Below are 26,004 nucleotides of genomic sequence, written 5' to 3'. Positions count from 1 at the left end.
AAGGATTCTTCTCTTCTCATGAGGTGGCCAAAGTATTGGAGCCTCAGCTTCACGATCTGTCCTTCCAGGGAGCACTCAGGGCTGATTTCCTTAAGAATGGATAGGTTTGATCTTCTTGCAGTCCATGGGACTCTCAAGAGTCTCCTCCAGCACCACAATTCAAAAGCATCAATTCTTCGGTGATCAGCCTTCTTTATGGTCCAGCTCTCACTTCCATACATCACTACTGGGAAAACCATAGCTTTAACTATACGGACCTTTGTCGGCAAGGTGATGTCTCTGCTTTTTAAGATGCTGTCTAGGTTTGTCATTGCTTTTCTCCCAAGAAGCAGGCGTCTTTTAATTTCGTGACTGCTGTCACCATCTGCAGTGATCAAGGAGCCCAAGAAGGTGAAATCTCTCACTGCCTCCATTTCTTCCCCTTCTATTTGCCAGGAGGTGATGGGACCAGTAGCCATGATCTTGGTTTTTTTGATGTTGAGCTTCAGACCATATTTTGCGCTCTCCTCTTTCACCCTCATTAAAAGGTTCTTTAATTCCTCCTCGCTTTCTGCCATCAAGGTTGTGTCATCTGCATATCTGAGGTTGTTGATATTTCTTCCGGCAATCTTAATTCCGTCTTGGGATTCATCTAGTCCAGCCTTTCGCATGATGAATTCTGCATATAAGTTAAATAAGCAGGGAGACAATATACATATTAAATCTTAATATGTTGCACATATTAAGATTTAAATGCATAGCTCTGAGAAGAGGGTCAAACTTTACTATCCAGTGGAAGTAAAAGTTGCAACAAGGCTTCAATTCTACTTCCACTGTTGGAGATAGTATACTTCTGGATGCTAGTTGCTGGAAACCACAGGTTGGAAGAATGCTGTTGTGTTCAGGTCCTGCTTGCCAGTGTCCCATGGGCATCTGGGTGGCTACTGTGGGAACAAGATGTTGGACTAGATGGGACACTGGCAAGATTGAGCTGGGCAATTCTTAAGTCCTTATGGGTACTTTAAAATGGACATTCATGGATCAGGTGCCCATTCCCTAGATCAGGCATGGCCAAACTTGGCCCTCCAGATGTTTTGGGGCCACAACTCCCATCACCCTAGCCAACAGGACTAGTGGTCAGGGATGATGGGAACTGTAGTCCCAAAACATCTGGAGGGACGAGTTTGACCATGCCTGATCTAGATCAGGCTTCCTCAATCTCGGCCCTCCAGATGTTTTGAGACTACAATTCCCATCATTCCTGACCACTGGTCCTGCTAGCTAGGGATCATGGGAGTTGTAGGCCAAAAACATCTGGAGGGCCAAGGTTGAGGAAGCCTGCCCTAGATGAACAGTCATCAAATAAAGCTTGCAGGAAATTATTTGACACTTGAAGACTTCCAGAACTCTGCAGACACAATCCAATAAGACTTCAATATAATTAACACATGGTTTTTTAATGGGTTTGTGTATGTTCCAGTTTTCAGACAGGAAACTGATTGCCAAGTGATCATGAAGATGAGTGGCTATATCAGTGATTTGATGCATGGCTGACCCTTTGAACTCACAATTCCTGGGTCAAATCCCAACACAGTTAAGTGAAACCACATTGGCTCTCATGTCCTTCATTGGAAAATCTATGATATGCTCATTTGAAGAAGTAAATAATGTATGACTAAAGTGCAAATCATAGTATTTAGCACATATGGTCAACACAGAACATCATTTAAGTAGAGCTGTGCCATATTTTCCAGTTTTGATTTGCAAGTAGAAACAAGCAGATTCGGTGGAATTCCTCCCCACCCCCATAAGAACAGAAAGACTGTATAAAATGTTAACATAATTCCAATCTTGTTTGGCACCATTATTTCGCCTGGTTGTATCATCTTCTCATTTCTGGTTCAGCAATGTAAGCGGATCCTATCCCATCATTGAACACAGGGAGTGGAATCATGTTACAGTCCTACATAGCCAATTTAGATTTAGCTATGTGATGAGTTCAGCATGGGCTAGTGAGAATGAGCAACATTTAAATGAATAAGTGAACCTTATTTTTCAGCATAGCCAAAAATATTCATGAAAAATGTTGAGTAGCTGCAGCTCAGCTCATCCTCTTCCACCGAAAATCTTGGAAATTTGGAAAGGAATGGCAAGTATCAGTTTAAAGACTTGACAAAATAAAAATAAAAATCAATATGTTATTATTTGACACATGGCCGTTACATTTTTTAGTACTCGTTGAGAGTTAGTGCCTAGTTTTATGGAGAATGAAATAGTCTCAAATGTTACATGTTTTAGAAATTGGATACTTGCCAAAAGCTTTGATGATTTTTTAAAAAAATCTTAAGAATGTCTGCAGATCAAATTACAAGGATACAAGTATTACACTAATCAGTAAAACAAAAGACTGCTTTCATCAACAAGTGATCACAGGTTGTCACTCGTCTCTGGCTTCAGGAGATTTGATGGAAGAAAACTTGATGATATAAATTAGAAATGACAGTCCACTGAAGGGAGTTAACACGGGGGTCACGAACTCTTTAACTAATTTCTGAAGCTTATCAATGTGAAGAGACATATCTATTTTCAGCCTGTGTTGCTCACTCAAGAAATCAGAATGTGGGATAAACTGGTACCTTGAACTCTTTAAATTTTATTAATTTCACCCCACAAAGAAAATGACAGGGTCCTCCCCTGTGGTGTAAATTAGCTACGTGGAGAAATTTGTCCTACGGGTACAACCCTACACACACCAATTTAAGGCTTGGTTCTGTTTTGAAGAAGCTGCAAATAGGATTGGGCTATAAATATAATTTGTACATTTTTCGCCATGAGGTGCCATTTGTAGTCATTTCATAATGGAGATGCATGCATGTAAAACTAGTTGATTAAAAAGGAATGATGAAAGAAGACCGTCACCTGTGACAGATTTTTTTTTTAAAAAAAATGTGTGTGTGGGAGGAAACAACAAGGTTGCAGAACCTGTGCTGCTTCACAACACACACACAAAAAATGTTGTTCTCTTCTATCTGTTGCAGATCTCTCTCAAGGGTACTGTAAGAAGTCAAGACAAGGTAGAGGAAACCCATCATGTGGATCAAGAAAGAAAGATATAGGAGTGAGTGTCTGGGTCTCCCACAGGCACCTGATTTGCTACTGTGATAACAAGATGCTTGATTATGATGGGCTTTGGGCCTGATCCTGTAGCGCTCTCGGTACAAAAATGTGATAAAAGCTTTCATTTCACAGGGGACAAGAGTGGTGTTCTCTAGTAGACATAAAGTTTAGCCTAGAAAATGGAAACCTGTTGTGCTAGTGGAAGTCCTTGCACGGTCTTCTGCTAGTGGGGCATTAGTGGAATCCCACCCAAGAACTGCAAAACACACTAGTCACTATGTGGGTGATAAATAAGAGTTGCTCCCACTGAAATGAGCAAGAAATCCTGCCCGATAAACTAATGCTTCCATTCAAACTCATGGTGACTCCAAGTGGCTGGATTCACCACAACATTAAATAAGGCAGGAGCAGAAATGCAATGCTGTTTATGATTTCTGGCAATGTCTTATTCTCATATCGCTGAATTGGAACAGATCTTTATTGTTAGCAGACACAAGAAGCCACAAGGAACTTGCAGAGTGATCCATCCCATGCCATTGTTCCTAACTTCTGTTAGCCACAATGGCTAATAAAGAACCTAGACATGATGTTTCTCTTGCACTTGGTCAGTTTGCTAACAGACATGGGCAGATCTATCCTTCACTGATGTGTGTACCCTTCTTTGAACCCAGCTGCTTTAGGGACCTTCTCATTAACCCATTGCAAAGAATGAAATCTAGCCAAGGGTTGCACAGATAATCATTTCCCTCCCTTTGCCTGAACAGAGGTATTGAACATGCTGGGTATGGCTGATGGGAGTTGTAGTCTAACAACATCTATAGGGGCCCATGTGCCTGCCCTAACTGTACACCTATATCATTTTGAAAGTGACCTAGTATAATAAGAGAAGTCTCCAAATCTAAGCAATTAGTACTAAATAACTAGCCCAGTAAAGCCCATGGTAACAGAGCCGAAAAGTGAAGCTTTACACTCACTTTAATTAACAAAAGCCTTTGTTTGGTAGAAAACCTGAATCCGATTTTACAAAGTTTGTCACATACTGCATATGTTTTTACATTCTGTGTAACTAAGAAGTGAGATATGGGAGATAAAACTGTCATAACACAGCAGATGCAGAATTACACTTTGAAAAGCTAATCAATCCACTCCCCTCCGGCATTTTTATTTAGCGGGGCGCTACTTCACTAAACAGGAATTTACTTCACATCTGGAATTTACTTCCAGCTGTGAAGACTGCCCATTCCAGTACAGTGAGATAATCTAAAAGTTGTCTGCTATAATTAAACTAGATTACAGAAAAGGTTCTCAAACTGTCATAGCAGCCTTCCCCAAGTTGATGGAAGTGTCAAAACCTCAACAAATGTAAGAGTAAGGGCTGGTGTTTAAAAACCGAAAGACCACGGGGAAGCTGCCAAAAAGCACTTACAATCCTTTACGCTGATAGTATATAGCAGCTTTAAGGATGATAAGATAGCACCAGCATTTAGACAGAGAGCAGCTGTGTGAAAGAGACTTGTAAATAAAGTTACAGGGCTGAGGAATGGAAATAAAAATTAGTAATGCCCCTGATTAGAACAGGGGTCGGAAATCAGCTCAAGGGCCACATTTCTGTGTGAAAAACTTTCGGAGGGCCTCATGCCAGTGGTAGGTGAGGCAAGAGGCAAAAATCATCACGGCCAGAGGGAAAACTGGGTAGGGAAACATATGCTACTCTCACTTTTGTACCACATGTTGCATTTGCAGCATAAGGTTTTTCTAGACACCCCGCCTCCCAATTCTCCACTCAAGCAAGCAAGAGGAATTGCTACAGGTCAAGGATACATCCCAGACAGGCAATATCACTCACGGAAGGCACACAGCAAGGCCTGTGAGGAGTGTGGCCTAAATAAGGCCTGAGGGCCAGAGAGAGAGAGAGAGTTCTAGAACACCGCATGGGCTCCCCTGGCCTCAGTTTCCTCACCCCTAGATAAAAAAAGGTATCTTCTGTATTACAGGGAAGGCTGGCTTAGTACTATTTCTTCTTCTTTGGCGATCACTCATAGCCGAGTAAGATTGTCTTCCATGAACACGATTTTAACAGTGAATCTGTAAGTGACTGTAGAGGCCAATTCTGGGTCCACACGTCCCTTCCACCATGAGGACATAGGTTTCCGGGTGGGAGTTGATCATGGTGAGGGTTTGACAAGTGTGCCGTCCTGTTAGCGCACTTCTCAATTTCGTCTTGAGTTCAAGCATCTTCAAAGTCCATGGCACCCTTGGTAAAGGCTGTTCTCCAATTGGAGCGCTCGCAGGCCAGTGCTTCCCAGTTGTCGGTGTTTATACTACTCTTTTTTCTTCTTTTTTTTAGATTTGCCTTGAGAGAGTCTGTAAACCTCTTTTGTTGATCACCAGCATTACGCTTTCCATTTTTAAGTTCGGAATAGAGTAGTTGCTTTGGAAGACGATCATCAGGCATCCGCACAACATGACCAGTCCAATGAAGTTGCTGTTGAAGAATCATTGCTTCGACACTGGTGATCTTTGCTTCTTCCAGTACACTGGCATTGGTTTGCCTGTCTTCCCAAGTGATGTGTAAAATTTTTCAGAGATACGATTGATGGGATCTTGCGAGGAGTTGGAGATGGCATTTATAAGTGGTTCATGTTTAGCAATGTTTATATACTGACTGGCTGTAGATCTACAGGATCTTAGACAGTGAACTCTCCAAGCCCTACCTGGAGATGCGAGAGACTGAAAGTGGAAGCTCCTGCATGAAAAGCAGGTGTTCTACTGAGCTATGTCCTGTCCTGCTTGGAGAATGGGCAAATATTGAAACATACTGTTGAAGGTCCCCTTTGTTAACCCAAAGCCAGGAGCATCTTTCAGAAGACGGTTTCTACAACCCCCTGGCATCATTAGCTCATGCTTTGCTAGAGCTCAATATGGTGGCATTGTACATTTTTGTGGGAATCCGATGCTCATCTCTAGATGATCCAAATACTGCTCCTCTGCTTGAACCCTCAAAAGCAGCAAACTGCCATCCTAGTCTGATACTAACCGCCACTGATCTCTCTTTTCGACATATCCTTGGTGTAACAATAAGTAGTGCCATGACAGATAAATCTTTGCATTCAGAGAAATAATGGGTTTCTGGAAGACTTATGGATTGACTCAGTTTAGTGAGCTAGAAAGCCTTAAGTGTTTATTAGTATAATGATGGATAGGAATCACAGTGGCACTCATGCATTGTAACAGCATCAAGCCAACATCGACCGCACTAACAGCATGTAAAGTTAACAAGACTTCTAGCTGACTTTCCCTATTTCTGGATATGTGAATTATCTAAGCCAATCAAAAGAAAACCACATGAGAACTGAATGGAAAACCTCAATTAAAAAGAAGGCTGCAACAGCAGCTGGTAGCTTTCTGGGGAAGTTAACTCATCAGCTTTTCTGAGTGGGATGGAGTATGGGGTACATTTAATTGCAACAAATATTTACAGTGGAGTACACCCAACGTGTTAAAATACTGGAAGACAAAAGAGGATTCTTGAGTGAAATCCTAACTCAAAATGAAACTTGATGTTTTGTGCAACTAAAGGGAAATAAAAAGGTAAAGGACCCCTGACAGTTAAGACCAGTCGCAGATGACTCTGGTGTTGCAACACTCACCTTGGTATTTTACAGGCCGAGGGAGCCAGCGTTTGTCTGCAGACAGTTTTTCCAGGTCATGTGGCCAGCATGACTAAGCTGCTTTTGGCGCAATGGAACACCAAAACCAGAGCAGCACACAGAAACACCGTTTACCTTCCTGCCGGAGCGGTACCTATTTGTCTACTTGCACTTTTTTGCATGCTTTCAAACTACAGTACAGTACTAGGTTGGCAGGAGCTGGGACCGAGCAACTGGAGCTCACCCAGTCGCGGGGATTCAAACCGCTGACCTTCTGATTGGCAAACCCAAGAGACTCAGTGGTTTAGACCACAGCACCAGCCAGGAAATAGCTGTATGGAAAACATCCATGATAACTATCTTTAAAAATGTGTTTGTTTTGCAAACAGGAGTGCAAAACAAAAGCTATGCATCAGGGACAGGTAACATGGTACCCTCCTGAAGTTGCTGGACCTCAGCTCCCATCAGTCCCAGTCAGTATGAGCCAAGGGACAAGGAAGATGGGAGCTGCAGTCCAACACTGGGAGGGCACTATGTTGGCTAGCATTTCTATGACGAGAAACTCCACTAATGAGAAAGAAGCCTCTTGGCAATGGAGGCCAGGCAAGCAAGCAAACAGTTTAAAATCACCCATCCAGTAAACTTATGCAGGAGACAATGCAGATCAAAGCAAACCGAGACACATACACCCATGAACAGCCTGACACCATACTGGTGGAATCAAAGGATACTTTATTCTTCACTGACCACAATCCTGCATTTAAGAGTCTCATGCTCTACCAACTGAGCTATCCCAGCTTCTAGCTTCTAGAATGTTTTGAACTGTTTTTAGAATGGTGATGGTGTATTTGCCACCATGGGCTCCTTTGAGAGCCAGTGTGGTGTAGTGGTTAAGAGCGGTAGACTCGTAATCTGGGGAACCGGGTTCGCGTCCCCACTCCTCCACATGCAGCTGCTGGGTGACCTTGGGCTAGTCACACTTCTTTGAAATCTCTCAGCCCCACCCACCTCACAGAGTGTTTGTTGTAGCGGAGGAAGGGAAAGGAGAATGTTAGCCGCTTTGAGACTCCTTCGGGTAGTGATAAAGCGGGATATCAAATCCAAACTCTCCTTCTTCTTCTTCTTTGGGAGGAATTATAGAATCATAGAATCTTAGAGTTGGAAGGGACCTAAGGGTCATCCAGTCCAACCCCCTGCAATGCAGGAATTTCAGCTAAAGCATCCATGGCAGGGTGGGAGATAAAATGGATGGATGCATGGACAAATAAATAAGAAAAACATCTGGAGGGCCCCAGGTTCACCATCCATGCTCTAGGATCAGTGCCATAAGAGCACAGCCTTTATGGGCCAAATTATTGCTCAAGTTTCAAAATTCAAAATCAGAGAAACTTGCAGAATGACCGTATCTCCTTGCCATATTGGATCAGGTCACTAAAGCCAGAAATATGGGTGGGTAGCAGAGATTTCTTGGCCAACAGAACCTCACGTGAAAGTGAGATGCAAGTCACAAGGGTGATCACTCTCGGAACTCGATGTAGTATCTAGAGATGTAAAATTCCGGAAATTTTGAAGCTTGGAAAACCCCCCTGGTTTTTTTCAGTTTCCCCCCAGAAAAACTGAAAATTTTGGGAAATTTTTGGAAAAATTGAAAAAAATGCTACATTAGCACTTCTTTTTTCTTTTCCAGATTGAAAGTCATTCTGTTACTTTAGAAACATAAAATATAACTATGGATAATTTTAATGGGCATAAAATTATCACAACTCACATATTAAAAATATAGTGTATCCAAACAGGAACTGAAATTTAACTTGTCATTCATCACTGTTTGCTATGCAACATGCTTACTCCACCTCCCATGTTTTGCCCATGAGACCTTATGTATTTCCTCACACTGATGTGTGTGGTCTGTTAACCACTTTAGCTACTACTATATGCTTAAATTAGTTTATTTCACTTTTTAAAGACTGTTTTACAGCATTTAATGTTTAAAATATTTTCATTTCTTTTTTTTCTTTCATAACACTTCTCTGATTGCCACAACAACACATATACTTTAAGGCCCTTTTTGTTGCTCTATATTTTCTGCCAGTGCTTTGAGGCCTAGTGAAGAGGAACAGAACCAATGCATGCCACACGCATGCAAAAACAAAACTGAAACCTTTTTCTTTTCTGGTGACAACAGCACCTCCTAAAGGAAGAAGTGTATCTTGTTCTTGCATTGGAGAGTTCAGTTTGTAACCTAGGACTTGCTTGTCCTCACAGAAATTAGAATAATCTGATACCATACATATTATTTTTTTAAAATGATTTAAAAAATATTTGAACCCCTTATCTTAAAATATTTTATTCATCATGTTAAAATAAAACATTCCATAATCTATGTTTTATTTTTCCAATTTTTCGGGGGGAAACGGAAAAAACAGTTTTCCCCGAATTTTTCCCCAGGCCTTCACATCTCTAGTAGTGTCGTTATAAAATCTGATCACTAATACAGCAGCCTCAACCATATCTGGAGATGTTAAAATTGTGAACACTCTATATATATATATATATATATGCCCTGAAACAAGAGATTTCACACATCTAAACTATATTGATATAAAAGATTGCTAGGGTGATTCACAGGCATGTTAGACCAAAGGTCCTTTATGTGGTTGACGTTAAAAGGAATATCTACATTTGGACACTGCAGGGGGGAAGATATGAGTTGCCAAGGCGAACACAGAGCATCTGCTAAGAACAGTAATGCCTCAGGATCCTTACCTTCTACTATGTCAATTGCAGCCTCTAATTCAGCCCAAATTCAGTGTCTGAATAAAAGAGTAGCTGCAGGCAAAATGAAGATTGCAAACGAGAACCAGTTCATTTCCGATATAGCAGGCTATTTGATCGAGAGATATTTGCTAGCTTCTGAAAACACACACAAAACGTAATCAGGTCAACCCTCCCCATAACAGCCTCGTCTGAAAATCTTATCATCATCATCATCAAGAAGAAGAAGAAAGAGAAATGAAGCTGGGTCGTAGATAAAACTGGATTGAAAAACTTTCACAGGGCCAAGCAAGACCTGAGAAAGTGGAGGCAGTTTCAGAGACTTTCAGAATTTCTTAAATTTGGGAGAGGAGATTGATCCACTTTAAAAAAGGAGTGGCTGAGAGTTATAGTCCACTGTGCGTTAAATTGGTAAGAGAAATAAGAAGGGGGAGGGACCCCTTTGTTGCATGGCAGCATTCCCAATTGAGAATGGCCCAATGGACACAATACTGTGTCATTCTCATATTGTTGGATAAAAAAGGATGGTGGCAGCCCAAGAATGTCCCTCCCACAACTGCACAAAAAGGAATAAAGCCTGGAATCGGATGTTTTGCGAAACTGGGATAGGTGGGATTGAATGTTAGCACTGCTGTATCATCTTTAAGGGTGGAATTCAATGCCACACACTTCCAATCATTTCCTTTGTGCAAGTATTTCAGCTAGCCAGATGGCATGACCCCCCTCTCCTCCCCCTGTTCTCTGTTCTGCATGTTTGTTTGTTTGTTATATATTAAATTAATATCCTATCCTTGCTTCCAAAGGACAGATTGTTCTAAAAACAATTACAGGGCAGATATAGACTGGGAAAGATCTTTAGCTACCGGTAAATGTCTTGTGGAAGAGGAATGTGTTTAATAGGCACAAGAAAGGTAACAGAGATGGTGCCTGGATAGTATTTCATTTGAAGGAATTCAATAGCACCGAAGACCTCCTGATAGAATGGTTTCACCTCACCTGCAGTATGCAGTGTATATGCTATTTCTAAAATGTCAGATTTGTGAAGGTGATGATGATATGTTCCCTGTAGGGAAGAGGAACCTGTGGCCCACCCAGTGATGTTGGACTACAACTGCCATTATCTCTTACCATCAGCCATGCTGGGTATGGATGATGGGACTTGTAGTCCAGCAATATCTGGAGGGCAACAAGTTCCCCATCCCTGTTCTGTGTGTTCCGATCAACACACCTAATTGCTGCTTGAATAAATCTTTATGCAATCTGTGCTGTTGTATCTCGCCTCATGCTATTGATTTGATCTTCTCAGTCAAGCTACTGTAGAAGCACTGATAACAGAAACTCCAGAATGCGATAATCATTGTCATTATATTTTATTTGAGAAGTGTCTACAATTGACGAGGCACTGTTCAATGTATATACCGTAAGACAAATCCCAGCCAGCAGGCTTCCAGAGTCAAAATGGAACATGGAAGAATCCATTCAAACTATACTCGGATATATTCTTTTTGAACAGATACCGTTTACAACTGCAGTTTCATAATCAAGACGTAAGCATTCTCAAAACAACAGTTTGCATGAATATCTTTCATTTGATTTCCAGACAACTAAAGCTATTTTTCCAGTTCAGTAAATTGCTCATTAAACAAGAGACAGTGAACGGATTGTTACCTTCACAAGATTTCCGGTCTTCTCTCAGTTTCTGGCCAGCTGGACATTTGCAGTAGTAGCTGCCAATCATATTGCAACATTGGTCCTGACATCCTCCATTGGCAATGGCACATTCATTGACATCTGTGGTGAGAAGCATTTTTATGAAGGTGAACACAGAAAGCAGCATGTACAACATTTACGGTTAAGGTTAGCCATGTTTATTTTGCCTTGTACCAGAAGTGTTACCAGAGCAGCAAGTAATTCCAAAGGAGGTCTCCCTCACTGCTTTTATCCTCAAAACAACCATCGGAGGTATGTTAGGCTGATTGACTCAAGGTAACCCAGCGAGCTGAGTTGGGATTTGAACCCAGGTCTGCCCTGTCCTAGCCCAGCACTCTAACCTCCATAATCACACAGACTCTCACTTCCTCCACCTCATGCAGACCTGCACAACTTGTCACCAACCAAAACAAATCATGAATCACTAATTAAGCAGGGTGACCACCAGCAGCTGAATCACCTTCCTGTTTTGGGGTGTCTGCATGGAGATATCAGAAATGGGTGGGCATGTTAAGGACCTGCCAGGCTACCATCTACAGCGGGGGGGGGGGGGGGTTGCATCTGAGCGGGTGGGTCATGCAGACCTTTCTTGCTGTTGTGCCTCCAGGTACAGGATCATATTCTAACACAGAGGAGCAGCTATCGACTGGTTATGCCACCCCAACGTTCAGATTGGACTGATGAAAAAGTGCCCCTGAGTCCCTCTTTGCAGGCTGCAATGTAATGTTTTGTGGCCGATCTATTCTGCAGTTTAAGGCCAGGGCTCTAACTTACAGCTGCTGAAATCCTCTTTCACCAGAATCCATTCTGCATATCCATTGTCGCTCAAGGTTGCAACCAATCTCTCCTCTTGAAAAATGCCTTGACATGTAACAAGTTTACCAAGCTGGATCTTACAAATATTCAATGTTGCTCAGACATTCAAGCCATTTCTACTGACACTGCAGACGTTTCAGAAAATAAACGGGGTGACTTGTGTGTCTAAGAGCAACACCCAGAAATAAATTTTCCAGCGGCGGCATTCAAGGCAGAAAGTTTTCAAAACTACTCAATGGTAAAGATCAGAACCATGTAGCTTTGAAAACCAAAGCAAAAGTGTTTAACTTAACGATTTCTCATTCCAGTGTCTACAATATTTTGTACAGATAAAGGAACAATATTGACAGAGATGCTCACCGGCTGCAGCCTTTCAAACGGGAATTGATCCAGGACTTGACTCTAATGACCTTCTTACACAATTATCAAGTACCCCTGGGTCTTACCTATACTATAGTTCAGTAGCCGGCTGCAGCACAGGGTGGATTAATTTAAATACAGGTAGTTTAAATCAATGGCTTAAATCACGATTTAAATCACTAATGGATCAATCCAAAGCATGGGAAGCCAAGGTAGAATATACTGTCTTAAATTAAGGTGGTGTAAAGGGTGCTGAGCTACTGAGCTGGCCCAAGCCTGGAAACCATTGCTACTACAATTTACTTATTAAATTTGCATAATGCCCTTCATCTGAAGATCCCACAACAGAAAAATACAAACTGGGAATACAAAAATACATAATAAAACAAATAACAAACCAATACCCCCCACTAGTTAAGGCAAGCAGTAGCAGAAGAAAAAGTACTGCTGTTGTTTTTGGACATCCTTCCCATTTTTCCTGCACAGCTGTGTTTTATGGGTTGCCAGGTCACATCACCAAGCGTGAAAAATCTTAGGATCTAGTCCATGCCCCCCCACTCAATCCTGCCCCTACCACTCCCCTCTTTCAGGGCTTATGCCAGGCATCCCCAAACTGCGGCCCTCCAGATGTTTTGGCCTACAACTCCCATGATCCCTAGCTAACAGGAACAGTGGTCAGGGATGAAGGGAATTGTAGTCCAAAACATCTGGAGGGCCGAAGTTTGGGGATGCCTGGCTTATGCTGCCTTAAGATCTGCCAGACTCGGCTCAGCCAACTGAGTCCTGGCTCAGTCAGGAAGGGAGATATACATCCACCTAAGTCAGGATGAGAGATTCTGCTCACAAGTTGGAATGTCAAACCAGTGTGATAACATAGGAGCATAAGAAGAGTCTTCACAATGGCCAACCAGATGCCTGTGGGAAACCAGGGAGCAGAGCATGAGCACAACAGCACTATCCCATCCTGTGGTTTCCGGCAACTGCTATTCGGAACCATTGCTGCTTCCAACTGTGGAGGTACAGCATAGCCATCGCGGCTAGAAGACACCGACAGCTCTCTCCTCCACAAATTGGTCTAATCTTCTGTTAAAGCCATCTAGATCAGTGGCCATCCCTGCCTCCTATGAGAGCAAGTTCCAAAGTTTAATTGTGTTGCATGAAGAAGTGGCTTTCTTTCATATGTCCTAAATCTTCATTGGATGTCCGCGAGTTCTAGTGTTATGGTGAAAAATGTCCTCTATCCACTTTCTGCATGCCATGTATAATTTTACAAGCTTCTATCTTATCGCTTCTTACCTTTCCTTTAAACTAAGAAGTTACAAATGCTGCAACCCTTTTTCATTTAGCGAAGTAAATTACATTTAGTGCAATTCTAACACAAGCCCCCCCCCTAAAATAAAAGCAGAGCTTTATTAGTCCCTTTTGGAATGAAAGGTGATTTAAAGCACACACACACACACACAGTGTGTGAGGGAGAAAGTTTGCAGAAATTATCAGACTATCACAGACTTAAAATCTTGTCATCCTGGAATTTCTTTTTAATTTTCTAGATGTTAAGTTGGTCTCTGTTTCAGCGACCACACTCATGGGGCTAACGTGTTCTGTGAACCATAATAAGCTGACTTTGGTGAATGTCATAGCTCACTGGACCTGTAATAAACTATTGGGGTGGAATAAGCTCTGCTAAAGTGTTCACATTCTCAGTGACATAGCCCATAAACAAAAGCCCACAATAATTTCAGGTAGTGGCTACCAACTACCCTACTGGTGTTCCAATAACCAGCGACAAATCTGGAACAAGGCTGGAGCCCAAAATTATTATGAATGACTTACTTCAGTAAATATGCCAGCCATATGATAATTAAACATTTTTAGTTACTCGTGGAAGCTGAGGGCCATTGCAAACCTTGGAAGGGTAGACATTCCAAAAGCAGGCAAATGTTTACTAGGATAAGGACCTGGAGGTTATTTATTCATATGCGTATTTTTACACCCTGCAACATCAATGTAATCAAGGCAGCTAATGTAGTGTTAAGATATGGTAAAGGCACAACAAAAAAATGGAATGTCATAAAATAAGATAAATAGATTAATACAGTGGAATGAAACAATGACAGTCTGTTCAGGTGAGATCAAAAACTGCTCCAAGTTAAAACCATTAAGACTGGCAGTTATTAAAAGCCTGGGGAAACAGAGCAGCTTTTGCCTGCCACCCAAATGGGAGTAATGAGGGCATCAGGCAGGTTTCCCTGGAAAGTCCAAAGTCCAAGGGCAAGGCGCCACTGCTGAAATGGCTCCATCTCAATTTACTGAACTCAGAAGGCTCCAGATAATGATCTCAGTGGAATGAAAGACGGATGCAGAAAAATGCTGTTGAACACCCCCCACAAGACAAAGCAACCCTCATGGAGAGTTCTTCTTCTTACATATGTGTACTCTGATTCTAAAGAGATGTAAAAAACCTGCCTTGAGAAGCACAGCCCATTTTGATCAAATATTCAGACCTCTGGAGTTGCTTCTCAACCCTTCCTGCCTGAACGATGCTTCTCACATTACTGCCTTGTGCCTTGACAACAGGAATTGCTCACCATGATGTGAGAAATGGTCTCCAAATAGCACATTGTTTCCCCCGTGTTTCTTTCTTTTCCTACAGAAATAGAGACATGCTGGTTCTGACACTTAAATTTGAGACACTTAAATTGGCTTATATATTTCCTGCATCTGTGGAGTGGTGTCACTCTGAAGCGCATTGTGCATCTTCAAAGGTTAACAATTCCCCATCACAATATGCAGAAGAGAACATGACCTAGGAGAAGCCCAAACGTATGGTGAAAATTAATTGTTATTGATAATACAAAACTTTACACTGTGTTGAAAGGGAGGGAAAATGAAAGCTTCCACTTTTGGTTTCGAATAAACTTCTGTTTCCTGCTATATCTGAACTTGGGAAACTATAGTTTAACTAAGGTTAGTCTGAATGAACCAGAATTAAAATATGGTTTCAGATCTTGGTTTGTTAACCAAGCACAGTTAAAATAAACCACAGTTTCATGAATTTGGACATAAACTGAAGCTGCGGTTTACTGAAAACTTATTATTATTATTATTATTATTATTATTATTATTATTATTATTATTATTATTTGGGAGCACCTGTGTGCAGAGGGGGTGTCATGTCCTGACAAAACAGACTTCACAGGCAAGTTAGGTAGGTACAAATCCAGCAAGCAGTTGGTGGAGAAGGAGAAGACAGACAGGGAACAGGCAGGGCTTTTGTCAAGGTCTCAGTGCTTGGAGACTAGGGATGTTGGCAGCTGGTCTTTCAGGACCCTGGACAGAGCACAGTGAGCAGACAACTTGGTTTGATGTGAGGTTCTTCTTAACTGAGCCTTTTATGCTTCCTCTCAGGCTCCACCCACTTTGCTGAGATGTGCAGAGCCTCAAATGGGCAGTCATTGAAGCCCAGCAGTCCATCATCGTTCCATGAGCTCATGCCTGGCACACCACATCAGTTCTGTGACGTGCAAAGCCAATAGAGGCAAGTGATGGACCTACACTTGGGAACTCTGGTCTGAGCTAGTCCCTCAACCTTGCACAACTGCTGGACTGGTCTTGAGAGGAGGAGGAAATGGAAATGGAAAATGGAAAAATGAGTACCTGAGAATAATTCCAGTAATATGTCAGACACTGGAATCAGGATTAGGTCAGCAATAAAAAAAAATACAGTGCAGACGTAGTGATCAGCTCTTCGCAGTAGGTCTTGGCTCAAAGAGGCAGTTGCAAAGACTGAAGGTCCCTGCCTTCCCACTGCTCTCTAAGCCTCTTCCACAGAAGCCTAAGGCTTCATCATCTTGTCTCCCTTTGCTCCTCCCTCTTCATTTTTCTGTGTTCTGGGAGACGGGGGAAGGGGAGCTGGTCACAGCAGGAGGGGGAGATTCCCTGGCTTCTTCAGCAGCCTGTCTCCTGGCCTCCTCTCTTGCCTCTGGCCTGCTCTCAGCCTCTTTCTGTTCCTGTCCCAGCCTCTTTCTGTTCACTAAACCCTGTTACCTCTTCAGCTTCCAACACCACCTCCTCTCAGTCTGTGCTCAAAAAAAGGTTTTTATTCACACCTGTGCCATAAGCACGAAAACTTGAAATGTGTCTTTTGTTGGTTTATGAAATACAGTAAAGTTTCTGAATTGCATCTCATCATTGCAGCTGGTATGTGCTCAGGTTCCTTTGGAGTAGTTTTACAGAAGAAAATCAGCTGTCAAATCCTGCCCATGTATTGGTTGACACAGAGCCTGCAATTTTTCTCTCTCCAAATTATCGCCACAGTTTTATCACCTCATAAATCTACAGACACCTCACCAACAGGCTATTATTATAAGCAGAGGGGGGAAGCGGGTGTAATTTTGTTGGTATGTTTAAAAAGTCTCTGTTTCTTAAAAAAAATCCACATCTCAGTGAAATCAAGTGCAATCCACATCTCAGTGAAATCAAGGCCAAATTCCAATAAATTTCAGGGATTGCAAGCACAAACCATTTACGCATTTACATTTACACCCTGCAAGGTAGCCCAAATAGACTCTTGCAGCAGCTTATGAGATAACAGCAAAAACCAAACAATCATATGGATCAATAAGGTCTTAATAATTGAGACTGCAATGCAATAAAAACTCAAAACCCAACAAAAGAGCTGAAAAAATCATTAAAATAGCATACACTTAACCTCCTGAGTGCCTGCTGATTTTTTTATTTTTAGCCAATCTTCAGAAGCTGGAGGTCAAATCGGCCTAGTGGGACAGTGGGACTACTGAAAAAGCCTTGCTACTATCAACCTTAATATTATCGCAGGCAAGGAAGAATTTTATAATAAGGCATTTTTTAAATAGATCTCAGCATATGCCGAGATTTCTCAGTGGTCCTGCCACATTTAGTGGAATTCCTTCCCCAGAGAGGCCTAGCTGGTATCAACCTTATTTTCTTTTTGGCACCAAGCACAGACATTTTTACTCTTCCCAGTCTTTTAGTTTTTCTTTTAAAGCCTATTATGGATGGTGTCACCTTCCATATCCTTCAACATTTCTCTGATGAAAATAAGGATGTCCTAAGGGAAAGCATAGCAGTTCGAAAGCACACCAAAAGTGCAAGTAGATAAATAGGCACTGCTCCGGCGGGAAGGTAAACATCATTTCTGTGCGCTCTCTGGTTCACCAGAAGTGGCTTGGTCATGCTGGCCACATGACCCAGAAGCTGTCTGCGGACAAATGCCAGCTCCCTTGGCCAGCAAAGCGAGATGACCACCAGAAACCCAGAGTCGTTCGTGACTGGACTTAACTGTCAGGGGTACCTTTACCTTTAAGGGAAAGCATGACAATCCAGAATCAAATTAGAAACCAGGAGAAGCTTCTATAAATCTGGGATTGTCCCTAGAAAATAGGGACACTTAGAGGGTTTGACACTTAGAAGCTTTTAAGTTCAACTAATCAGCACCAGGCATCTCCATCTTCTCTACACATGAGTTTTAGGGTTTTTTTAATCACCCCAACTAGTACATCAACAATGGTGCTCAAAGAGGTGAGGAGAAAAAATGGCCTTACTGTTGAATGTTGCAAGGTGGTGGAGGAGGCAGGAAGAGGCTCAGTAAGCTCTGTGGAAGTGCATGGCTCCCTAGCTAATAGTTCCTGTTGATGTTAACAACCACATGCATGCTCTGTGTAACTAGAGCCTTCCCTTTCTGCACTGCCACCTTACAGCAGTAGTCATGCATTTATTTCAGCACCCAAAGCACTAGCAAGCGGTTCCCACCATTGTAAAGGCTGCCACTCTGCTTCACTTCCCCCAGAGAACAACTCATCACTCCTTCACTTTGCACTGTTGAAAACGAGAAAAGGCTGGGCGCCGTGCTACATTTTTTATACTTCACCCCAAACCTCCAAAGGATCACACACAGAGGTTTTACGAAGATGTTAAAAAGCATGAGGGCAAAAATAGAATCTCATGGAATCTCACCAGACAAGTTCCACAGGGCAGAGCTGCAGGCTACAACACTTCAGAGCATTGACAGAAACTCAGGTATATAAGCTAGGCATCCAACGACACCTTGAATCTAGGTTGCAATCACCTCAAAAGGTTTATTCACCAAGGGGTGAACTAATAAATGACCTTCAGGATCCCTATCAACACTACAATTCTATGATTTTATGATCTCAGGTACACTGCTTGACTGCAGCTTGCTCTTACAACAATTCACTTGTCCCAATGCAAGAAGGAGAAACACACACAGGGGAATTGGTTTTTAAACTGTGGCCCCCAACCTGGAGCCCAAAAATCTCCATGTACTTGCAATTGGACCTCCTCCAGTAGCAAAACGCGCCTGGCACCTGGCTAATTTCGAACATAGCTTCAGAGTGAAGTAGCACAGGATACCATGGTTAATAGCATCAAATGCTGCTCAGGGTCCAAGAGAATCACCAGAGTGACAGGGCCTTAGCTTTCTGGCCATTCACTAAGGGGAATCAGGACAGCTTTGGCTCCAAAACCGTGTCTGAAGCCAAGTTGATAAGGGTTCTGATAAGCATTTTTCACCCAGCAATCCCATTGACATAAGCAAGGTGATTTGTAGCACAGCTAATCTTCTGCTTCTAGTCTGATTTAGTCAAATCAAACAAAAAGAAAACAAACTTAATTGGAAATTATATCTACCAGCATATTAAACAGCATCTACTGATAGTGCAGGCTTTGTCCTTACAAAATCAATGACAAAGTTCACATTGATCTTTCTGCATCATCATAGCACACTAAATGCATTTAGAAAGAATAATATAGCAGCGCCAGCAACATCAGAGTATTAAGTGCTGGGTTCTGCTATCATGAGTCCCCCTCTTCCCCCAGCCCATTGCCATGGCATTATTTAATACAGGACTAGTTCCAGGTTGTGGAAAACTCATTTCTGATTTTTTTTTTGGCTCCCTTACAGTTGAATGACACTTTGTTGGTTCATATTCATTTATTTGTATATAGACATCAGACCATCTCGGGTTGACTTATAGCAGTATATAATACAAAGCATTAAAAATACTTTAAAACACTGGATCTCAGTGAAAATGGAAAAGCAGTCCAAGACCAGATCCGCAGTCATTCAATAGCTTTGCAGATATCTTTCATTTTGAATGAAAAATATAAATGAGAATAATGTTCATTAAGAATATATTCCTCTAATGAGGAATACATGGACACAACCTGTTTTCTAAAGCCCTCATCTACAAAAATCTTTTTTTCTAAGTGTAGGGAAAATCAGAGCTGAGTACCATCATTGTATGAGCCTTTTCTGTATTAAGTAGGACTTTCTCAGCATGCAATTACTCTTCTCAGTTGGATGCATATTTCTTTTATATTATTAATGAAATTATAAAACAGCTGAAATATTTCTAACAAAAATGACATGGTATAATGTTCCAAGGAAACAGGTTCTTGGAGAGAGCCACTGGGTACATTTTGCTTCACATTTACAGTCAAATGGGCATGTCTGGAATTTTGAGAAAGTGATGCAACGACTAGTCAAAATGGGTGCCATGGAAGCATGGCAGAACACAAAATGGCTGCCACATCCGAAAAAGCTGGGGAAGAAGCAGGACCACAAAATGGTCCAAGAATGTCAACATTAATGCCACTCCCATTAAAGCAGGAAAATGCCATGTAAATCACAGAGAAAAGCTATTTGTGCATCTCCTCTGTTCAGAATGGAAAGAATCCTTGTGGTCTAATCCTTGTCTCCAACAAAACGCCAATGAAACACCACCCTAAGGTCCCGGGTGGGTTAAAGCAATTTACAATACAAATTTAAAACCAGTTTTTAAAACCTTGAATTACCAAAAAATACAACCACCAAGTATTATTTGCCTGAAAACTGGTATTTTGGCTGTAGCCTGATGGAACCCTTAGCCCTACTGAAAGAGATTGCATAGTGTATCTTAAGTAAGAGGGAAGCCTGGAGCTTGCTGCTGGAATTTCCTGATTAAGTGACAGATGGCAAGAAGAGGAGGAGAAACAGCTAGGGCTAGATTATAATATTTGGCCATCTGCCACCTTCCCCCACCATTCCCAGCAAGACTCCTTAACATTCCTGCCCCGATAATCATTTTACAAACAAACAAACACACACACACACACACACACACACACACACACACACACACTACTTTCTGTCCTGTTAAAGGTCAAGTTGCTTTACTAAATCTAGGGAATAACGTTACTATTATTACAATGAATACTGCACACTTATGAAGTCCAATTGAACTAAATGGAACTTACTTCTGAGCAGACATGCTCAGGATTGCACCACATGTAGGAAATATCCATACCTTTTTTTCTGGATCTGTAAGCCAATTTCAAATATAAAACCAAACACAAAGGCCCCATTTAGGGAATGGCAAACTGAATCATGCCACTTTTTAAGGCAGGGGTAGGCAACCTTCAACCCCGGGATTCCACTTGGCCGACTATCAGTTCCTACCACTGACAAAGGCAATCTGTCCTTCCAGTCTATGAAGGCTGGACCACCCTGTTTCAGTAGGAGGCCCCATCTGAGCTCTGGGGCAGGCCACATCTGGGGTAGGGGAGCCACTTACGCATCATCAAAAATGAGGACAAAATATAAAGGGCACCAATTTGGAGTTTTTTTTAAAAAAAAATCATATGTGCTGAATTTGTATGTATATATGCAGATTTGGAAATGATTGTTGCGATTTTGGCAGAAATATGAAAAGACTTGAGTGCCTGCTCAGTGTGCCGTAACTGTTCCTGACCAACTTGAAGGCCCCTGCACGTCTTTCTTCTTAGGGTTCTTTCTCTTTAAACCAGACAGCTCTTCAGATATAGGATCTGTTCCCTGATAGCTGTTCAAATTAGAGGACTGTCCCTTGCACAGTAAGGAAACATGGCCACCCTAGCCGAGGGCCCTGGTTTTGTCATGGGCAACAAGGACTCACAGGGCTAGAGGTGGTTGATGTGGTTGAAGTGATTTCAAACGAGGAACAATAGGTGAACCTGGGTGGCTCTTTGAGGAGATCAGTGGCTCAGACTGAGAAGCCAACTTGAATGTGAGGGTTTTATCAGGCCTGGTGGGTTCCTACGCTTGGTCACATGACAATATTCAAAGTGGTGGGGGCAGCTGACTGAATTCAAGTGAGAGCTGCTGCTTAGAGGATGTCCTGAATCCACAGAGTCTAATATGTTTGGTTTGCAGGGGAACCAAAGCACAACAGCTAAGACCTGGATTTTGGAGACTTGGGTTTGAGACAAAGCCCCCTTCAACAGGCATCCTAAAATCAGACGTGATGGGCTGGGTTTAAGGATTCCAAAGCAGTCTTTATTTCCATCCCTTCACTTTCACTAATATGGGGGAAAATAATAGGGTACACTTGATCTCTTCCATGGTTTGACGTTAGTTAGGGATGAGCATACCATTATTTATACTGATTGGGTACTGCAACAGAAAACAGCAGCGCAATCACAACTCTTGCCTTCATGCTAGAAAGCGACGCAAATATGCCACAATGCAATCCTTAGGATGGAGTTGTAAATCATGCAGCATTTTGGGGGTAGGGTGGATCATGCAAATCATCTAACCATTTTGGAAATGAATTATGTGCCCTAATTAGTTTATTTAATGCGACGTTTCAGAAGAACTAGCGGAGGTAGAATGTCATAGCTATTAGGAGTGCATTTTATCCAGTGTGTGTGTGTGTGTGTGTGTGTGTGTGTGTGTGTGTGTTTTAAGCAGTAGCTCTTTCCCTTCAAGGACAAAACAACACATAGATGAGGATCTAATTATCTTCCCTATTTAAAACTTAAGAGACAGACTCGAGGGGAAGCTATTATTCCCTGATATTTCAATAGCCTAATTAGGTTAGGGAAGCTTCCTCGTCAATCTGTAGCCAAAGGGGCACGACTGAAATCAAGCACGTTTTAGCAAAATGCTCCTATTTGGGCGCACACATGAAGGACAGATGGTACAAATTTGGGAGAAGGAAGAAAAGTAATTTGTCATTTTCAAGGTATCCAAAAGGGATAAGTTCCCTTTTTAAGAAAACCTGCCAGCTGCATTTTTGCAACCAGCCACAAAGGAGGATTTTTCTTACCCCAATGACTTCTGGGTACATACCTAGCCTTTGATATTGTATTTTTAAACACTTAAAAAAAACAACCTATGAAATGGAGCAGCAGTATGCAATCCACAAGCCAGATACTTAGCAGAATGTGGTGAAGGACTTATACGATGTTTGGGCTACTTCCTTGGGTAGAAAACTCGTTTAGGGCCCTCCCAGCCAGAGGTCACAGTCTTGCCACCATCCTCCGATTCAGAGCATCAGTCCCTTGCATGGCATATCATAGCTGCCAAGTTTTCCCTTTTCTCGCGAGGAAGCCTATTCAGCATAATGGAATTTCCCTTTAAAAAAGGGAGAACTTGGCAGCTATGATGGCATATGTCTCCATAGCCTTACAGAAGGCAAATGTATACCAGTGTGGTGTAGTGGTTAAGAGCGGTAGACTCGTAATCTGGGGAACCGGGTTTGCGTCTCCGCTCCTCCACATGCAGCTGCTGGGTGACCTTGGACTAATCACACTTCTCTGAAGTCTCTCAGCCTCACTCACCTCACAGAGTGTTTGTTGTGGGGGAGGAAGGGAAAGGAGAATGTTAGCCGCTTTGAGACTCCTTAGGGTAGTGATAAAGAGGGATATCAAATCCAAACTCTTCTTCTTCTACCTGAAGGAGCATCTCCACCCCCATCATTCTGCTGAGGTCCAGCTCCGAGGGCCTTCTGATGGTTGCCTTACTGCAAGAAGTGAAGTTACAGGGAACAATGCAGAGGGCCTTCTCAGTAGTGGCGCCCGCCCTGTGGAACACCCTCCCATCAGATGTCAAGGAAATAAATAACTATCTGACTTTTAGAAGACATCTGAAGGCAGCCCTGTTTAGGGAAGTTTTTAATGTCTGGTGTTTTATTGTATTTTTAATATTTTGTTGGAAGCCGCCCAGAGTGGCTGGGGAAACCCAGCCAGATGAGTGGGGTATAAATAATAAATAAGTAAATTATTATTATTAATATTATTATTATTACTACTGCAATTTAAGGTGAGGGGCTCCTAGCCAGCCAACCAGCTAGCTTCTCCAGGGAGGCAAACCCTATTGGACTAGCCAGACTTCAGTTGGCTCCACCTCCCTGCAGAGACAACATCTCTGGTAGCTGCCTTATGAGGGCTACTGGAGCTATCCAAGGTCCTGTATGCTTGGCGCTTGACTTGGATTTGTGACTGGGCGATATCTGCTTCTCCTGCAAGCCTCCAGCACCCACAGAACTGGAAGGCTAGGACTAGGTTTGGGGAGCTCACTCAGGTAGAGTTGTCAAGCACCTCCTTCCCCCATGGAAAGCTCCTGTGACTTCAAGAGGATGAGTTTACCACAGGGTGGGGGAAATCTGCTGTTCACTGCACCAAACAATGTATGTGCAAAAAGACACAGCAGCTGCACTGTGTGTGTTGAAATAAGATTCAGCCTTGTCTTTGCTAATAAAACATTTTCATTTCCAGTAAAGGTTGTGCCGTACTGCTCCTGATAGACTAGTATGCTTTTAAGCGAATATTCCTTGCTGCAGCTTTGGGCAGCCTTTTATAATTTCTGGAAACTGAAATTATTACTCAATGCAAAATAGGTGTACATTGTACAATCTTAAAGTCTATCTGCTCACTATAAAAATAAAGATATATTGAAACATCTATCCAATCAAAGCAAAAGGTGAAACAGTCACAGCGATGCAGTATAGATACTGGGCTAATTTTTTCTTATTACAACAAATACCGTTCAGTGCACTATAACATATACCGCATGTGTTCTGGTTCTGCACAAGTGTAGGAAAGCAGCTCGATAGTTTTCAAGTTACATCGATAATAGTATGCAATCTCATGTCTTCATGCTTGTCAGATGTCAAAGGTGATCACAAGCAGAAATGAAAGGCTGCTTAATTTCCAAGTCTGGCTCAGCTGATAAAAATGATTTGCACTGGGGCCAAGAGAAGCCAAGAGAAATACCAAGCTTTCTCAGCCTGGTGTGGATTTGACTCTGTGAGCCGACTGTGCCTCAGCCAGCTACTGCTCATGTACAGCCATAGCAAATTCATTTACCCCCGTTGACAAATGGAATTTTGCATGTCTCCATTTGCATTTTCCACCAAAGCAAAGTGCCATTTCTCTTTGATGCTCCATCCTGCGATGACAACAGCAAAGCTTTAGTCATGTGGAATATTTATTTTTAGCCCTTAGACACAGGAGCCTCACCAATACATAGCATCTCACAGTGGAACAATAATATTGTATGCCATCCTGTCCGTCTTAAGATAATGACTGTCACCTAAGTTTGCTACATGCAAACAAAAGGGGAAATAATTTGAAAGATGAATTGAAACATTTATGGGCACTGATGGTTAGATGTCCATCTACTATTTTGTACAGGGGATTCACTGCTTGGATTCTGCAGGTAGCATCATAAGCAACCCCACAGATTTGGCCTTTTAAAGCCAGCTAGGCTTGGAGCCGTAATATTTCAGTTTAAATCTTCCAAAACGAAACTGAAGGATGCTTGCCAGCCTCCTAACCTATACAAATTACTTGTGAGACCTGAGTTAAAGCTCCCAATCATCCATTCTGGATCTCATCAATGTGAATCCAATAGTTGCCTCAGTTGTAATTATCCTAGAGAAACCATCACCTTCAAAAGCACAAAGGCTTGCAAAACCCACCATGTCAAAACAGAATGTCACCCGCAAATCCACCAGTGTTGCAAATGTTGTAGTCAGCAAGCTCCCTGGATGCCCCACACAAGTTACAAAAACAGCCACAAACCTTAGTACTCAGGGAAGCACAGGTCAGCATTCCCAGCAAATAACTTGACAAGCCCCAGTGGCAGAATTCTCAGTTAAATGAATACAAAAGCATGAAGGAATTTCTAGCTACATAGGTTTTAAGCTGTAATGGCTGACAAGCCTCTGCTTGAAGAAGAATACATAAATAGTTTGATTCAGCCACAGCGAGGCTTAAACAAGTACCATTGATTTCTATGTGAAATTTAAGCACGTGCTTAAATGCTAATTTACCATGAAAGGGCTACGATCTAGCCAAAGTTAAGTAATTCCACTACACTGGTTTGAATATGAATAAATGGAGCAAAAATGGGTAAATGTCACATTCCTGAGAATAAACCAGCCCTCCCTCAGGCATTCAGATACCCCAGAAAAGAAAAGACGAGGGGAGAGGGGCAACTGCGGCAATGGGCTGGCTCTGCTCCCTCTTGCTGTTTTCAGCATTTTCTACAAGCTGGAGGGCAAATCTGTGAAGCAGGGAGCCTCAGAACTTGTTTTAGAACCCTGATTTTCAGGGTTCTAAAATGTACAGCCTCCACAAGTACAGGATTCTCCTCCACTTCAGACAGGTACCACACTGCGGGTGGAGGCAGAGTCGGCATGCTTGTACTCACAGCACTCTCGCCTTGGTTTGTTCTTTATCCAGAATCAGGACATCTAAAGAGGGCAAGTGTCTTCAACCTTCAGTGTTGTGGAAT

At 42.2% G+C, this 26,004-nt stretch overlaps 1 protein-coding gene across 1 annotated transcript in view; it reads right to left on the bottom strand.

The window, feature by feature from the left end:
* The window catches only part of LOC118093937 (uncharacterized), a 197,993-nt gene that overhangs the window by 98,089 nt on the left and 73,900 nt on the right, over window positions 1-26,004 (bottom strand). The window contains exon 5 of the mRNA XM_088669182.1: window positions 11,190-11,312. Within this exon, the coding sequence (XP_088525308.1) occupies window positions 11,190-11,312 (123 nt within the window). The remainder of the gene's footprint in view (window positions 1-11,189; window positions 11,313-26,004) is intronic.

The sequence above is a fragment of the Zootoca vivipara genome, chromosome 5 (assembly GCF_965207765.1).
Source record: "Zootoca vivipara chromosome 5, rZooViv2.hap1.1, whole genome shotgun sequence".
NCBI classification, from domain to species: domain Eukaryota; kingdom Metazoa; phylum Chordata; class Lepidosauria; order Squamata; family Lacertidae; genus Zootoca; species Zootoca vivipara.
This window is presented reverse-complemented; position numbering and strand designations above follow the sequence as displayed.